The sequence below is a fragment of the Boleophthalmus pectinirostris genome, unplaced genomic scaffold, assembly GCF_026225935.1.
Source record: "Boleophthalmus pectinirostris isolate CB_2022bp ecotype Guang Dong unplaced genomic scaffold, ASM2622593v1 HiC_scaffold_5, whole genome shotgun sequence".
Taxonomy (NCBI): Eukaryota; Metazoa; Chordata; class Actinopteri; order Gobiiformes; family Gobiidae; genus Boleophthalmus; species Boleophthalmus pectinirostris.
Genome location: NW_026571404.1, coordinates 36176914 through 36196235, shown reverse-complemented (window position 1 = coordinate 36196235; position 19322 = coordinate 36176914). Strand labels below are relative to the sequence as shown.

Below are 19322 nucleotides of genomic sequence, written 5' to 3'. Positions count from 1 at the left end.
TCTACACTTCCCCATGATCCATCTAACATCTTCCTCCACTCTACTGATTTTTTTACTCATTGCTCACGTTGTTGTTGTTTTTTCTTCAATCCATTTAACATTGCACAGCAACCTGGTTGAGTATACAAAAAAATAGGCTAATGAAATTTAAGACCTAAGTGAAAAAATAAGACTTTTTAAGGCCTTAATTTAAGAACATGAAATTTAAGACCTTTTTTAAGACTTTAAAACCCCGCAGCTACCCTGATACAGTAATGAGATAAAGATGGAAAAAAGCAGGCAAAAAATATCAGGGCATTTTGTGCCAAGAAGTCAGCCTACTTCACCATCTGTACAGCTGTCACATGCTACACCAAGTCACACCACTGTACAACAAGAGAGCCACCCACCCTTTCAACCTCCGTCACCACTGAATTATTTCTGGTTTGTGGCATAAGAGTGAACAGAGTCTATTATCTCCAAGGAAAAAAGCAAAAAGTTGCCACTAAAAACACCCATAATTGAATGAGTGGAAAACAGAAAAGTTTACTGCCACACCGTGAAACATTTCAGACAAAGTAATATCATCTCCATGGAGACAAGCAGGTGGCAGACCCTCTACCTCAAAAAGTTGACTCAAAGTTACACAATGCACATTTAAATGCGAGCTGTGCCTAATTTACCAACATCAAGCTACGAACACCACCACTCATTTACATACAAATTTAAATGTGTTTTTAAGAAGAAACACCCTCTAAACTTCCATATATGGGCATATATGGGGTTGGCATTACTACATGTGAAAGCACCAGGGAGAGAGAGAGAGTGAATGGGGAAGTCAGGGATTGTGACAGAGAGGTTAGAGCAAATAGATCACACCTCTAGAAAAGAAAATATGTTACTGGATCATAGAGTAATATTCTAAAAGAAATAATTCAAGAAAATATATAACTTACAATCATGAGGGATTTAGAATTTTTTGTTGTATGATCAGAGTAATAATATTCTAAAACAGTGCTCCTAACTGCTCTACCAGAAAAAACATTCAGTTAAGCAAATATTTTGTGATCGCCAAAAATTTTGTAAAGTTAGAAGGCTTTGTAAACATGGCGCAATATCCTTCACTCTCTTCTTTTTCCACAGCTTTTACAAAACACTGCTCTTCATTTTTGTAAAAGCTGTTTTGTTTTTGTTGTTTTTTTCTCAGCTAGAAGAAATAAAGTCAGTCCTGTAAACTTTAAGCCATGTTAGAATGTTGTCCTCATCAAAAACAGACCTGAAGTTGTGTTTTGTTTCACACATGTTTAAGTAGCCCTGCATTACTAGTCTGTCTACATCCCCAGAGCTCGCAGTGCTCTGTTCCACCCTGTGATGTCATGTAGTTGTACCTTTCAGTTCCTTCAGTTCAGCACCTTTAGTAAAGTAGAGATTGGAATTTCCAGATCTGAAATGACCCAAACGATTCTGAAGAAGGTCTGCGGAGTTTAAAACCACAGTGAAGCACACCCTATATTACCACATGACATCACAAGGTGGAGTCTGAGAGAAGAACTTGGCCTAAATGCAAGGTTTGGGTGTTCAACATGTGTGAAGGAACAAAGCACAACTCTAGTGTAATATGAGCCCTTTGGAGAGAGAGAATTATCAGTGACATCCCCAATAAATAATACTGAAGAACTCCTTTATTCTGTGACTGCTCAAAGTGAATTGAATCATTTGGGGTTTCTTAAGACCAGATACTTGCCCTGCCAACCTCGTCCCCACATTCTCAACATGTTTTCAGGTTTAGATAATTTTCAGAATGTGCAAACACAGAAGGTTGGTCAGAGAGAGGGTGGACTGCACAATGCATCTGAGGAAATGGAATAACGCAGCCTTTTTACTCCATTCCTTTTCTGATTTTAAGTCACATTTTTGTGTGTATTTTGTACTGTAATTTGCATTTTATTTAGTTTTTGTCTCTTGTCTGCAAAGAAAACAAAAATCTAATGAAGAAGAAATTATAAAAACACACACAGAACACCGAAGTTCTTCTCCCAAACAGAAAACACTTTGTTCCGCATTGACACAAGAAGTGCTCCACTGTGTTTTTAAACTCCATGCACCTTCACGAGAATCATTTGAATCATTTCAGCCCTGGAATTGCGAATCTCTGCTGAACTAGAGGTAAAAGGAGCTGTAAACTTATCAAATTATACTATACTATATGACATCATAGGGTGGAACATTTTGAGCTTTGGAGATGTAGACACACTAATAATATAAGATGTGGGAATGAAACAAAACACAACCCTGGGTATGTTTTTGATGAAGTAACAACATTATAACATGGTAAAAGTTCACAAGAGTCATCTCCAAAGCTCAAAATGCTCTGTTCCACCTTATGATGTTTTCGAGTTAACAGCTCCTTTTACTTTTCAGTAGAGATTGACAATTCCAGAACTGAAATGATCAAAGTGATTCTAGTGAAGGTGTGTGGATAAGAAAAAAGCGTAATATTGGAATTTTATTGTATTTTTGTGTGGGTCTGACCTGTGTTTTGAGGGATAAACATGGTGAGCAGACAGGCCGAACCAGCCAGACCCAAGAATCCAGCCATGCTCTTCCTCCTCCCAGCCCTGTAATGGAATAAACAGTTACTCCTCTCCATTTGCCCAAAGATCAGGTTACAACAGGGAATTTTACACCATCCACACAATCTGTAGACTCATCCGTTGACATTAAATGGCTGTAATGAAAAGAAATGAAAACTGGAATGGCCATAGGGGTGTGGTTTGTAAAATGGAGGCAAAACAAACAAAATCAAAACTTAACTTGCATTGTATTACACTATTTTCTGATCTGTTATGAATTGGTTGCATCATTAAAAACAGCCCTGGGGTTGTGTTTGGTTCCATTCACACATGTTTAACACACAAACCCTGCAGATTTAGGCTGAGTTTTTCTCTCTCAGAAAACACTCTTCTGTTCCACCTTGTAATGTCATGTGGGAAAACAGGAAGCGCTTCAGTGTGTTTTTAAACTCCATAAACCTTCACTAGAATCATTTGGATACTGTACTGAGCTAAAGGTAAAAGCTGTTAACTTGAAAACTGCTGCTTCATGACATCACAAGGTGGAACAGAGCATTTTGTGCTTTGGAGATGTAGACAGACGAATAATAAAATGTTACTCAAACATGTGTGAATGAAACAAAACACAATTCCAGGTCTTTTTTTTGATAAGGGAACAACATAACACTAAAATCCTAATGTTTTTAACTGTGAGAATAATGATGGCAATACATTTTCAAGAATAGAATAGAATAGAATATAGATAGCCTTTATTGTCATTAGCCAGAGCTGCTCCATCAAGTGCAAGAATAAATAATAAATAAAACAAATTAACAGTTCTCATTTAGTATGGTGACAGCTTTGGGGAAGAAGTAAGTAATTTCAGTAAAAGAGGAGAAATTTTGACATTACCAAAATCAACCCAAAAGTTATCAGTATCTATGATTCTGACCTGAATCAAGATTAAACTTCACATTAAAATATTTTAAAAGGTATCAGAAAAATGTAAATACAAACATCAACAAATAACGTAATACTTAAGGATGTGTTGTGTAACTTTTCTGGTGGGGGGTCCATTAAACACTTTTCTCTAAGGATATGTTATTGCTTTGTTTGGAATGTTTCACGCTGTCAAAGTTTTAAAGCTTTCTATCTTTATTTAGACCAAACCAGACCAAGTTACAGGTCAGATCTGTGGAGAGGCGACCCCGCTCACAGTCAGAATACTTGTTTTTGTGGTATGTGACTTGTTTGTCTTTCTGAGCTGTAAAACCACCTGTGATTGAATAAATGTAAGCTAGATCTGTTTAATGTCATAACAGTGGAACATTCCAGACAAAGCAATAACATCTCCACGGAGACAAGCATTTGACTGGCCCTCCACTAGAAAAGTTACACATTGCACCTTTAAAGTAAATTATCTAAAAAACATCAATATTAATATTCTAAATTCAAGTCATTTTAACCTATCTATATGTATACACATTTTGCAATGTTAAGTATAATTCAACTGAAAAATTGCACAGAATGTCACTTTTTTAATGGAGGACCAAAAATTACATAATTAGAAATAAATAAGTAAATAAAAGAAAAAAGTTAGAAAGTATTAAATTAAATGGTGACTAAAAAATATAAAGGTGTAAATACATAAATGATTTTACACATTAAGGCATACTTTCTGGGGATTAAAAAGCTAAAAATATCCTTGTTTGTACAGTTTTGTTTTCATTTATACATTTGTACTACTTTACTTGTTACTTGTTTACTTGAAATGATGATTTTCTTTTTCCATAGAATTGTTCAGCTGACGTGCCACCTTCAGAACGTGACGCACTGTTCCTTTAAGTGTACATGCGCTTCTCAGTTCTCACCAGTGTTTGTTGATGAAGTAAATGCAGAGCGGGTATGCGGGCAGCTCTACCAGGCCGTACATAGCCACATTGACAAAGCGATTTCCTGAAGTCTCTCCAGCACCCAGCGTCAAACCGTAATACACCAGGCTGCAGGCGTACCTACGAGGACAAAACACAGACATTCTTTACTTATATAGATGCTTTTTTTCCCCCAAATAAAAGTATGTAACTTTATTTATCAAGTTTGTGGAGCCAAGTAGCAGTGTGTATGACAATTCTCTAAGCTCTACTCGAGTTGGTGGAATAGTATCTGTATTATATAAATTATAGTTTTACATAAATCAAGAAGCAGTTTCAGAAGAAAAGTTGAAAAACAGGAAGTAAAGAATTCTGTTTGAGAGGTTGGCCCAGTTTACCCACAAGAAACTATTTTTTTCTGATACTTTATAAGTGCATAATGTAACTTTTTGGTTCAGGGGTTCGCCACCTGCTTGTTTCTATGGATATGTCATTGCTCTGCCTGGAATGTTCCACAGTATGACATTAAACAGCTCTACTTTACATTTACTCAATTACAGGTGGTTTTATAGATCAAAAATACCTAGAAAAACGGATTCTGACTGTGAGCGGGGTTGCCTCTCCACAGATCTGACCTGTAACTTGGTCTGGTTTGGTCGCCATAAAGATAGAAAGGTTTAATACCACATTGTGAAACATTCCAGACAAAGCAATAACATCTCCATGGAGACAAGCATTTGACAGACCCTCCACCTTTAAATATTATTTCAACAACATAAAAGTGTTTTCTGGTCATTTAATTTGGCAGATAATAATTCTGTCTGCACAATTCACTACTTTGATGTCATGATTTCAGAGCAGGAAGTAAAATGTCAACCAAAATGGCCAAACTTGGGGAGAAAAAGTAAAATGTTTTATAAACTCTTAAACATAACAATGTAAAGTGTGTTTTATTTAAGAGATTATTCTAACATGTCAAAGGCGCTTTAAATGTGTCACTTGCCATTGTTTACAGTAAGTACAGTAAGTGATGATATTACACAAAGCTACATGACCTCCTGTGCTTAGAGTGGAAACCTTTAAAGTGCCTTTGACAGGTTAGACTAGTCATTTTACTAAAACACTGAAGACCATTATGTTTAAGATTTTATAGTTTCTCTCCCAGTTTGGACAATTTTTTTTTTCTCGTGAGAGTCTTGTTTAACAGCACAGGAAGCACAGGAAGGATTCATTCTAACTTGAGTAACAGTTTGAGACAGAGCAGTGGTTCCAGTTAGCTCCACACTCCCAGGGAATGTTGATGACATCAGCTCCAAAGTATCAACTGATTACATTTTACTTTACCATAATATCCCAAAGGTAAATTCACAAATGTTGAACCTGATCTGCATTTTAACAATAATCATTTCAGTTGCTCCCATGTGTATTAATATGACAGGCATATAGCAACGGTGTCCAGACATGCATTTTTGTTTTTAATTAACTTTCTGTGCAGCATTTTTAATTAAACAATGCAATATTCAATTGTCATACACTATATATTTTAGGGGTGTAACGATATCCAAGTGTCATGATACGATATCGTCACGGTATGAACCTCACGGTACAATATTTATTGTGATATTGTGGGAAAACTCACGATATGGTGGGGAGGCTCACGATTAGGGATGTAACAATATCCAAATCTCCCGGTACGATATTTTCACGATATACATCTCACGGTACGATATTTATTGCAATATTTTGTAGAGGCAAACAAAACTATGAATATGCTACCTTTTCCTCTTAAAATGCTTTGACAAGACGTAATAAGACATAAGAACTAAGACTTAAAAGTGCTTAGAATTGTTATTTCTTCATGTAGTCTACACTGAAATGGAGGAAAGGATCATGGTCTATGTAGTTCCCTCTGTCGTTTTTTTAAGCTTTAATTTAAGCAAAGACACTTGTAATTCGATATATTGAGAGGGTCCATGATATTATTACTCTGACAATAAGATATCATGATATTTCAGTTATTGTTACATTCCTAGTATATTTTCAAAAAAAACATTCACAATATTCTCTATGTTTCAGTAATCTGCCCATCTCTAATAGGGAGGTTTATATTAAAGGGCCAGGATTACACTATTTTCTGGTCTAAATTTTAATGTTTCCCTATCACAAACAGACCTGAAATTGTGTTTTGTTTCATTCACACATGTTTAACACACAAATCCTGCATATTTAGGTGTCCTTCTTTCAAACAGAAAACACTCTGTTCCACCTTGTTATGTCATGGGGTAATACAGGAAGTGCTCCACTGTGTTCTTAAACTCTTCTTCCTTCCTTTAAACCTTTACTAGGGTCTAGAATTGCCAGTCTCTACTGAACTATTGGTCATAAGGTGGAACAGAGCATTTTAAGCTTTGGGGGTATAGACAAACTAATAATAAAGGGTTACTCAGACGTGACAATGAAACAAAACACAACTCCTTTGGTTTTCTTCAGAATCGTGAATTTGAATAACATCTTGTGACTTCCTGCCTTCCTGATGTTTAAGCGCAAAATGCAAGGGTACTCATTTGGACTGAACTGTCTCAAACCGCATGTGGGCCAAACGAAACAAAACTTGACCTATAAATAGCATAGTTATAGAAAGAGTTAGTCACAGTTCAACGGATTTTTTTCTGCGATCACATTTACTCTTATAATATGCACACACACACACACACACACACATATTGAACTAAAACACAAACTAAACCATGTGAACAAGATCAGAACTAAACCAGGACTACATTACAACCAGTCTACAAAGAGAGAGCTATATAAAAATGAAAATACTGCAATTATTGTTTTGTTTTATGCGTATTAAAAATATATTAAAGACACTACCTGATTTTTACTGTCTGAAAAACAGACTTAAACAGTTGCCCAAAGTTATTCCTCACTTACTTTATGCATTCAGAACATCCTAATTATTCACCTCAATGAGTTTGTAAGTGCTTATCACAACTTTAAGAGACCAAAGCAATAACAAGCATGTTAGTAGTCTGAACACAGTGGACTTATTTTGATGAAGAGCTGCTTAAACAATATATCTGCTTAAATACATGGGGAAAAACAGGTATAGCCACTTTATTTAAATCAAAGCACATACTTAAACAAAAATAAAAATGTAATGGCTGCAAAAAGAGCTAAAATTATAATGGTAAGAAATTTGAAACCGTGCAGTCTTTCTAATAACTGTATAAAGGGATATTTTTGCATTTTTGTGGTTTATTTTACAGTCCATTTCTGCATTATTTTGAACCTCTGACATCAGGATGAAACTGGACTCCAAGCAGGATGCATGTGAACTTATAGACTGTATATATAAATGAGCATGAGTGCGCTCTGGCTCTATAGACTCCAATTCATTTTATACTGAAAAAGCATCGCCCATCTCTCAGGCTCCTCATTTTGGTCTTAAAATGTTTGTATTAACCCGCTCTGCATGATCCTGGTGTTTTTTTATTTTTTTCTGAGTGCAATTTCATAGCCACACCCAGACTTCATGCAAATCAAGAGATCACTTAAATAGAACCTGTCTGACAAGGTGAAGCAGCCCATATTGAATCCAAGACATCATGCCATGATCCAAAGAAATTCAGGAGCAGATAAAAGAAAAAAAAGCCATTTCTAAATCTTTAGGACTCGAGCGAACTGTGGTGAGAGCTATTTTCTACAAATGGAGAAAGCATGGTACAGTGGTGAACCTTCCCAGGAATCTCCAGCCTACAAAAATTACCCCAAGAGCAAAGCAATGACTGATCCAAGAGGTCATCAACATCTAAACAACTGCAGGCCTCACTTGTCTCAGTAAAGGCCAGTGTTCATGGCTCAAAGAAAGAGACTAGGCAAAAATGTCATGACTGGCAAAGTTCCAAGACAAAAGCCACTGCTGACAAAAGAGAAGATAAAGACTCGTCTCACTTGCCAAAAAAAACATCTCGATGATCCCCAAAGCTTTTGGGAGAATATTCTGTGAACTGATGAAACAAAAGTTGAATTTTTTTGGAAGGAGTGCATCCCGTTACATCTGGTGTAAAATGAACAGAGCATTTGATAAAAAGAACATCATGCCAAGTGAAACGTGGTGGTAGTGTCATGTTTTGCTTTGCTTTGTTGCTTCAGGACCTGGATGACTTGCTTTGATTGAAGGAATCATTAAGAAGTATAACTTCATCACATTTTACAACCTGAAAACCATCAAGTCAGGCTCTGGTGTGGAGGCTGCTGACCAAGCTTAAGCCTTTTAGTGGAACCTTCCGGAGCGGAGAAGGGATCAGCTTAAAATACTCCTCTGCTCAAACTCTCATTGATCTGATTAAGAAAAGCAGCCACACACCCAGGAGTACTCACACACACTGCAGCTACACTTCCTCATCTCAGTGTAATACAGCTTTATTTTAAAGGAAAACAAAACCTTGAATGACCTATATCACACCATTTCCTCATCTATGTTAGAATGTACAGTCCCTGACAAAAGTCTTGTCGCTTATCCATTTTGTAGAAACAAAAGCTTATAACCTGACTTTAAATTAATCGATTGGTTTTAGAAATGTCTCATATGAAAGCTAAAACCCTCCCAAATTATGCTCAATATACTAAAATAAATTTGCTTCACTGAAGAAAGATTGATCATTTAATGAACACAGAAAGGTCAGATTTTGGCAAGACAAAAGTCTTGTCGCCTACAGAAAACTGAACAAATAATTTACTTCAAATACAAAAATATGTTGCATAACATCAGTGAATGAAGTAGTGGTGGTGTGAGATCCAGATTTAATATCTTGTATGACTTCCATGAGCTTGAAGGACGCATCCATGCGGTTCAACAATGATTCATACAATTTGTTGATGAAGTCATTAGGAATAGCAAAGAAAGCGTCTTACATGCCTCCCAGAGTTCATCAAGATTCTTTGGTTTTGCCTTCCATGCTTCCTCTTTCATTCTACCCCAGACATGCTCAGTGATGTTCATGTCTGGTGACTGGGCTGGCCAGTCCTGGAGCACCTTGATCTTCTTCGCCTTGAGAAACTTTGATGTAGAGATAGAAGTATGTGATGGAGCACCATCCTGCTGCAAAATTTTACCCCTTTTATGGTTGGGAATGTAAGAGGAGCTAATACTTCTTGATATTTTAGGCTATTGATATTGTCTTCCACCCTGCAAATGTCTCGCACACTCCCCATACTGGATGTAACCCCAGACCATGATTTTTCCGCCACCAAACTTAACTGTTTTCTGGGTGAATCTTGGATCCATGTGGCTCCAGTAGGTCTCCTGCAATATTTGCGGCATCTGTGATGTAAATCAACTGAGGATTCATCTGAGAAATCCACCTTCTGCCACTTTTCCAGTGTCCATCCTTTTAGCAGGCTGTGGGCCTTGGCAAATGCCACACGTTTTTTTTAATTGCCTTTTGTTTAGTGCTGGTTTCTGTGCACTGATTCGATCATGGAGGCCATTTCGAGACAGAATTCTACAAACTGTTGTGGTTGACACAGGGACTTGAGGTGACCAGGCCTGGTGAAGCTCTGCTGCAGTGGAAAAGGGGCCTTGGATTTTCGAATCAACAAACGGTCCTCCCGAGCAGTTGTCTTGCGGGGTCTGCCGGACCTGGGCTTGTCAAAACATCTCTAGTCATTTCAGATCTTTTTCTTATTCTTTGTACTTGACGCTGAGACACATTGAAGGTGTCAACCACCTCAGCAGTGGATCTGGTCTTCAGCCTCTTGATAATTAACACTTTGGTCTCAGGGTGGATCTTAGGCATGTTGTCAGAGGTCAAGTTGCAGTTGATGTGAAGGTCTGGTGTGCTGGGCTTCTTTTTATACACACCCACTAATTGATTAATCAGTAACTAATCACAGGTGAGGCTGTAATCTAGGATTGGGAGCATCATATGACAAGGCGACAAGACTTTTGTCTTGCCAAAATCTGACCTTTCTGTGTTCATTGAATGATCAATCTTTCTTCAGTGAAGCAAATTTATTTTAGTATATTGAGCATAATTTGGGAGGGTTTTAGCTTCATATGAGACATTTCTAAAACCAATCGATTAATTTAAAGTCAGGTTATAAGCTTCTGTTTCTACAAAATGGATAAGCGACAAGACTTTTGTCAGGGACTGTAGTTTCCTCATCACAAACAGACCTCGGTTTGTGTTTCATTCACACATGTTTATGACAACAAGCTGAATTTATACACATTTAGTCACACTGTTTTGTGAGGTTAAACAAGTCTCTCACATGTAAAAATTACAATCACAAGCCAGCTATGCATTAACCAACAGTTTCAGTTAGTCACTCCTCTGTTCTGTTGAAAATCAAACTCCTGAGCAGGACCTTGAGCACTCGGACTGATCACAGGCAGACAGAGAGAGAGACAGAAATAGAGACAGAGAGAGAGACAGACAGGCAGACAAAGAGAGAGACAGAGAGAAATAGAAACAGAGAGAGAGCAACAGACAGAAATAGAGACAGACTGGCAGACAGAGAGAGAGACAGATAGACAGAGAGACAGCGACAGACAGAGAGAGAGACAGACAGAAATAGAGACAGACTGGCAGACAGAGAGAGAGACAGAGAGAGACAGATAGACAGAGAGTGACAGACAGAGAGAGAGACACAGAGAGAGAGAGACAGACAGATAGAGAGACAAACAAAGATAGAGAGAAAGAGATAGAGAGACAGACAAACAGAGATAGAGAGATAAACAGAGACAGACAAACAGAGATAGAAAGATAAACAGAGATAGACAAACAGAGATAGAGAGACAGACAATCAGAGAAAGACAAACTGACAGAAAGAGACAGAAATAGACAGACAGACAGACAGACAGAGAGAGAGACAGACGGACAGACAGATAGAGAGACAGACAGACACAGAGAGATACAGACAAAGAGAGATATGGAGATAGAGACAGAGAGAGAGATAGAGAGAGAGGTAACACTTTATTTATCTTGAAAGAAAACCTGAATCATAGATGACTTCAGTTTAGCACACTTCCTTTTGTCCTTCCGTTTGTTGTTTGCCTTGTTATTTTTCAAGAATGCAGATTTCCCATGGGGCCAGTGTGTGAAGTATGACTGTGGGTGTTGCAGTGGTTTCACAAACTACTGGCTTTCATATACTTGTAAAGCATATCTGCAGTCTAAAGATACAATAGATTAAAGATGACTCAAACATGCATGGATCGCTCTAAACACAAATTCAAGAGGGGAAATGAGAAAAAGTAACGGTTATAACATGGCCGAAGTTCTGTAAAGTTGCTTTTGTATAACAGGTCTGCTTTAATTGATTGTTTGTTCTTTCATTGTTGTACCGCTTTTGGGAACTGTAGCCTCTCTAGAGATGTAACTCACCGTCACCTAACCTGGAAACTAGTCTCATGGGATCTTGTGTTAGCATTTTCCCATTAGCAACAGTGTACAGTGTGTATAATACTGGCATCTGTCTGTTTACATCTGCAAAACTCAAAATGTCATTCCAGTGAAGGTGTGTGGAGTCTAAAAAACACAGTGGAGCACTTCCTGTATGAGCACATGACATCACAAGAAGGAACAGAGTGTTTTCCGTTTGAGAGAAAAGCTCGGTCTAAATCTGCAGGGTTTGTGTGTTAAACGTGCGAATGAAACAATAAAACACAACTCTAGGTCTGTTTGTTATGAGGAAACATTATAACAGATTAGAAAATAGTGTATAAAGGAATTGTGTTGACATGATGGCTGCTGGGTAACAGTTTGAGAATTACCTCTGTATGTGTGTGTGTCATATCTGCTGTCTGTGTCTAAACAGAAAGTAAATAGAACAAATTTGTCAAGACCTAAACTCCGACCACAACCACATTTCAAACTAAGCTGCTAATTTAAGATGAACCGCAGAAAGGGCGGGGTCTGGAGGTAAAAGGAACAGGGTGAATTATCAAACAGGTACAAACAGGTACAAGATGCTAATTTAACTTGTTTGGACTAGAATTGACATACAGGGACAAGGAGTAGTTGACGGTGCAATTAAAACACTATATATACAAAAAAACGTTGATTTGTTACACAAGGTCCAGGGCCGATATTACACAAAACAGACCAGCCATGTTATAATGCCGTTACGTCTTTGTCTAATTTCAAACACAATCTGAGACCATTTAACACTTTATTTTAATATAATGATTGTTTTTCATTTGACACTCTGCATGACAAGCTGGGCCTCAGCATGTAAGACCACTCTGAAATCTATTCAAACAGTACATAAACAAACTCTTAAAACTTTAGACAAAAAAAAAAAGCAAAGACCCACCATCACTGCATTATTTTGAAGAGACACAAGGTTTTAGGCTGGGAGAACATGATTAAACTTGCAGACAAAAATTACAAAAATTTACATGGTCTGGCCCCTGTTCAACTACAAGAATGTGTTAAAAAAAATCTGAACAGATCAACAAAAGCAGCTCCAGAGGTGATTGTATAAAACCATCAAGGAAAAGTGTTTTTGGACAGGCTGTATTCTCTTTCTACACCTCTCAAACCTGGAAAACCATCCCAGTGACTGTACGTAAGCTGCTACACTCAGCTCCTTCTCTGATCAACTTAAATCATGGCTATTGGGCAATCACATCTATCCACACAACTGAACTTAATCAGCACGTTTTGCACATGAGCCGGGAACTGCAATCAGATTTGAATATAGATCTGTAAAAAGATGTTAATGATGTGCATGTGGAAGTATTGAGAATCTAAGTCTGAGCTGTATATTTTAATACTCACATCGTACGAGTGTGTTTCAAAGTGTATGAGTGAGAGATGCATGTGGGAGTGGGTGTTGTTGGCTTTTGTCATGTTTTATGACTTGTGTGACTCATGCAGTTGGTCTTGGTCCAGTAGGGGACTAGGGATGGAAATGAGCTTTGGCTATAATCCTGCATATTTACAAGTCCATGTTTGTCTCTTCATTATCTTGTCTTTTAATATGAATTGTCCCTTTAATAAATCAATACAAATACAAAAACATACCTGGAGTTGTGTTTTGTTTCATTCACACATGTTTGAGTAAGCCTGGATTATTAGTCTGTCTGCATCCTCAAAGCTCAAAATGCTCTGTTCCACTTTGTAATGTCATGTGGTGGTAGTTTTCAATTTAAGAGATACATTTTACCTTAAGTTCAGTAGAAATGGAAAAACATTTAACACAGATCAGAAAATAGCATAATATATGGTCTTTAAAGGTGCATTGCGTAACTTTTCTTGTGGAGAAATACTGTTCTCCATGGAAAATGTTATTGTTTTGCCTGGAATGTTTCACAGTATGACATTAAATGACATATGCATAGAAACAAGCAGGTGAAGGACCCTCTACCAGAAAAGTTACATGACGCACTTTTAAATATAATGATGTATCTGTCCTGTCAGTTACATTGTGGTACTCACCAGATATACATGAGCACTAGGGTCCGGAGGCGGAGCACGGGGTGGAGGATCAGCTGCCGTACCCCCACAGAGGGGACTCCACTGGGGCCCGCTCCCACCCGCCGCAGCACCAGGTTTTTGACATGGTTACCGTTCCTCACCGCCATTAAGCGCAACACCTGCAGCCACAAGAACCAAAGAGTAAATCTGACAGACTGCTTTCAGATTCAAAATAGTGGAGAGATCAGTAGGTCTGTTTGATTGATTGACTGATCTGTTTTTATTTTGAGTTTGTGCCGAGTGAGAAACAATAATCATACACAAACCACATGTATATTGTAAATCAAAGAAAAGCACATTTCTCGAAAAGGAGTGGGAAGAAGAAAATTTATATACACCCACTCCGGGTTTTCACATCATTTCAAAAGTTGTGTGGTTGCTTATGTAGGCCTACATTGATCACAAAACATTACAAATATTTATATAAAGCAAAATAAATTACATACAATACATACTGAATGTAATTTTAACCCATATTCTTTCTTTCTTTGAATTGTTCTGTATTATGTTTTACAGTTATTATTTCATCTGTATACTTTTTTATTCTTCCGGTGTGTTAAGTCTTTCTATTCGTTATTGTGATGTGTGAGCTACTGCTACTCCAAGTCATTTCCCTTGTGAATCAATAAAGTCTCTCGAAGTCTAATTAAAGTTGCATTGTGTAACTTTTCTGGTGGAGGGTCCATCAAAAGTTTTTCTCCATGGACATGTTATTGCTTTGGCTTTTCATGGTGCGGTATTAAATCTTTCTATCTTCATGGAGACTAAACAGATCAAGTTACAGGTCAGATCTGTGGAGAGGTGACCCCGCTCACAATCAGAATGCCTGTTTTTCTAGGTACTTTTGAGCTATAAAACCAAGTGTAATTGAATAAATGTAAGGTAGAGCTGTTTATTGTCATACTGTGGAACATTCCAGACAGAGCAATGAAAAAAGTTCAAAAACAGACCATTTAATGACGTGCGCCTTATAGCCTGGAAAATACGGTAAACCTATACTGTGGAACATTCTAGAGTAGACAAAGCACTGGTCCCTTTAAGTACTGCAAACTGGTGCCCCATGCTCACACATCTATGCCAACTGATATGAAAGCAAAACAACAATGAATTTGAACTTTGGACACAGTAATATGAAATACAGCTCTCTTCCTGGACTGAAAACCAGATTTACCTCTATAAAGCCGGATCAGGCTGTTTTAGTGGTGCAGATTTTTATGATAGCAAAATTACAACTTGATTTCAACTTGATTTCCATATCTATCTCATTACAAAAGTTAGATTTTTTAAACACAAAATAATATATTTCTTTATTAATACGGTAAACCGATTTTTACTAAATGGCCCATATTATGCTTTTTTTTCTGTATGTCATAATGTAGTTTCAAATCACAAACTGATCTGGAGTTGTGTTTTGTTTCATTCACTTCAAGCTCAGAAGAGTCAATTTTTATATAATACAGGACCTTTAATCTTATATTAATCATGAAGTTTCTCCTGTCATTATTTTCAGTAGTGTGAGTATCTAGTGTCAATACCAGTTTTACACCATGAGAGCGTGTTAGAAAACCAAGCCAAGATCAATGTGCACCAGCAGTCAAAGGGTTGGACAAACCCTTTCATTCATTTTCTTTTCTTTCTGTTTACTACTTTATACAGTTTAGATACATGTAGAACACATCAAATATATGAAGCTAGATATATGGAATTATGTAGTACAAAAAAACCCTCAAACAACTAGTTTATATGTTAGATTCAAATCTTCAAAGCTTTGTTGACAGTGCTGCAAACCCTTTGCCTTCTCTCAGTAAGACTCTAGATGAAGTGTTTTGAAATGGTTCTCATTTCACATCTGTGCCACGTCAGGGTCAAGAAATGCCAAAAGTGCAAAAAGTGGGCTTTTAAGTTAATAATAAGTTATAAGGTTGTTACCTCCTCAAAAACAAACCTGGAGTTGTGTTTTGTTTCATTCACACATGTCTGAGTAACCCTTTATTATTAGTCTGTCTGCATCTCCAAAGCTCATAATGGTCTGTTCCACCTTGTGATGTCATGATGCAGTAGTTTTCAAGTTAACAGCTCCTTTTACCTTTAGTTCAGTAGAGATTGGCAGAGCTGAAACCATCCAAATGTTTCTAGTTGAAGCTGTATGGAGTTTGAAAAGACACTTCCTCCATTTCCTGTTTTCAGTTTAAGAGAAGAGCTCAGCCTGAATTTGCAAAGTGTGTGTTAAACCTGTGAATAAAACAAAACACAACTCCAGGTCTGTCTGTGATGAGGAAACAACATTAGAACATAGATCAGAAAATAGCGTTACATATTTTATCTAAAGTTTTGAGTTATTTAGAACACATTTTTGGTTTGCTGCATTCCACATGTGTCATTTGCAACTTTGATGCCTTGAGTGAGAATCTACAATGTAAATAATCATGGAAATAAAGAAAAAATGAAAAAGTGTGTCCAAATTTTTAACTTAAAAGTGCATTATGTAACTTTTTTATATGGATATGTCATTGCTCTGCCTGGAATGATCCACAGTATGACATTAAACAGCTCTACTTTACATTTCTTCAATTACAGGTGGTTTTATAGCTCAAAAATACATTAAAAAACAGACATTCTGACTGTGAATGGGGTCAGCTCTCCACAGATCTGACTTGTAACTCATTCTGGTTTGCTCTCCCTGAAGATAGAAAGGTTTAATGCCGTACTGTGAAACATTCCAGGCAAAGCAATAACATCTCCATGGAGAAAAGCCTTTGACGGAGCCTAAACCAGAAAAATGCACCTGTGTCCAACTATGTCTTAATCTAAGCAGCTGTTAAACATTACCTCCTCTGCTTCTTCTGCTCGGCCTTGGGAATAGAGCCAACGGGGAGACTCGGGCAGCGTACTGGTCAGGAAACAGAAAGAATATCACAACAAGATCATTTAATTAAAACTTCATATGAAAATTCTGAACAATGTATGTTTTTTGTTTTGACATCCATTGTTTAAAATACATCCCTGGAGTTGCATTTTGTCTCAGAAAATGCTTGAGTAATCCTGCATTATTACTCTGTCTACATCTCCATAGCTAAAAAATGCTTTGCTCCACCTAGTTTTCAAGTTAACAGTTTTTTTTTTGCATTTCATTTCAGTAGAGATTGGAAATTCCAGAGTTGAAACCACCCAAATGATTCTAGTGAAGGCGTATGGAGTTTAAAAATACAGTGCAGTGCAGGTATATTTGTAATAATCATAACATAGATTAGATAATAGCGTAATATGGGCGTGTTAAAAGTTTCTTCTTGGCAATTATTCAGTAGAAAGGGTGTAAGCAGATTGGGGAAACTCCCTTATGTCACTGCATCTAACTGTAAACTGCAGCTTTTACAGGAAGATGCAAAGACATTACCACGTGTCTGAGAGTTGCTCTGTTCAGTTATATTGTTTAAGCAGCTCTTCGGGTCAAAATAAGTCCATAAATCCGCTCGCTATCTGCATCTGATTACAAAGTGGGCAAGTTATCATGCAAGTTGTTGTTGGCTTTACCTCTGAAAATTGTCAAAAGTGTTTATACTCATCATGGTGAATAATTAGGATGCTCTGAATACATAAAGGTAAGTGAGGAAGAACTCTGGACCACTGCAAACTGTTTAAAAATAACTAATTCTGTTTTTCACATTTTTGAGGTTTCTGAAGGACCCATATTACACTATTTCCTCATCTATATTATAATGTTTCTTCATCACAAATAAACCTGGAGTTGTGTTTTGTTTCATTCACACATGTTTAACACACAAACTCTGCAGATTTAGGCTGTTCTCTCAATTTAAAAACAATCTGATCCACATTGTGATGTCATGTGGTAGTACAAGAAGTGCTTCACTGTGTTTTTAAACTCCATACACCTTTGCTTGAATCATTTGGATGATTTCAGCCCTGGAATAGTCAATCTTCACTGTACTAAAGGTAAAAGTTGGCTGTTATTTTGAAAACTACCTCATTTTGGAAATGTAGACAGACTAAAAATAAAGGATTACTCAAACATGTGTCAATGAAACAAAACCATCTCCAGATATGTTTTTGAGGAAGTTATTTCAGCATTTTAACATGGCTTAAAGCTCACAAGAGTCAATTTTGAGTAATATAGGACATTTAACGTTATCATTTATTTATATTTCTTTTTTTTTTCATTTGTATTTTATTGTCTTTTCACAATGTGGATTTACATGATAATTAGGACAAACAAAGTAATTTATAAATTGTCCATGTCAAGTCTAAATGTCCAATGTCCATAGTTAAGCATTTCCACATTTCTCATTCCTACTTACACAAACTGTAATGTAATTTACATAAGAACAAGTAATTCAAAAAATAAAATAAAACACTGTAAACCGGGGTGTAAGTTCAGTCTTTGTTATCCAGACACTCATACAGGTTCTACACAACAGATCTATGTTGTTTAATATAATGTAACCATCCTTTCCAAATTTTCTTAAATTTATGACCTTCCAATCTAAGTGAGGCAGTGAGTTTTTCCATATTACAAATACTTCCATTTTAGGCCTCAGATCACTTCGCCATCTCCTGGTAATTGCTTTTTTACTAGCCAACAACATAATTCTTAACATTTTATAATCCTCCATTTATTTATATTTCATGTGCATTTCCTGTTACACTGAGAAGAAAAATGAGAAATCTAGTCACTAGCAGCGACACACGGCTCCTTTCACTATGACTTCTGTTACACCACTCTAGTATCCAAACAATGGGTTAATTTACTTTCTCTCTGTTTATGCTGCCTGAGTGGACCCCACCCAGGTCTCATGAGGTCAGTACACTCACTTTAACTCAAGCTGATTTTCTATTAGTTTTGTCCATGTTTTATTCTTAAATTGTGTTTTATCTGTTTTGTTAAACACTTTGGGGCAGTACTGTCTGTTTTTAAATGTGCTATATAAATAAACCTTGCCCTTCTCTGTATCTGTGTTCTCTGTCTTTTATTTATTTACTTTACTTATTACTTTATTTACTTTTTACTTTACTTTATTGCTATTTTAAGATTTTTATGGTTCATCTTTTATTACTTTTGTTGTCTTTGTTTTATGACTTTTGGAAACTGCTTTGTTTGTTAAATGTGCTCTAGAAAAAAAAAGTGGAATTGGATTTTGACCTTGACCTACACTCACACAGAGAGGAGGAAGAACAGCACGCCCAGGGAGTTCGCAGCCATCGCCAAACTCCTCCACGGGCGAATCAGGTACCCCAGGGCCCCAAACAGAGAGATGCCCACCGCAAATGTCATACTGGCCAAAGTCCCTGCACAAAACAATACAAAGATAAGTAATGAGATCAAACTAGAAGTGTGGAGTAACTTTTATGTCATATATTATGTTTTTTTTCTGTATTTCTATCATTATTTACACTGTAGATTCTCAGTGAAGGCA

At 36.9% G+C, this 19322-nt stretch overlaps 1 protein-coding gene across 1 annotated transcript in view; it reads right to left on the bottom strand.

The window, feature by feature from the left end:
• The window catches only part of slc22a15 (solute carrier family 22 member 15), a 55539-nt gene that overhangs the window by 17837 nt on the left and 18380 nt on the right, over positions 1-19322 (bottom strand). Inside the window, exons 5-9 of the mRNA XM_020917017.2 lie at positions 19065-19194; positions 16723-16783; positions 13855-14012; positions 4403-4543; positions 2512-2597 (exon numbers count right to left, since the gene is read on the bottom strand). Coding sequence (XP_020772676.2) covers positions 2512-2597; positions 4403-4543; positions 13855-14012; positions 16723-16783; positions 19065-19194 — 576 coding nt within the window. The remainder of the gene's footprint in view (positions 1-2511; positions 2598-4402; positions 4544-13854; positions 14013-16722; positions 16784-19064; positions 19195-19322) is intronic.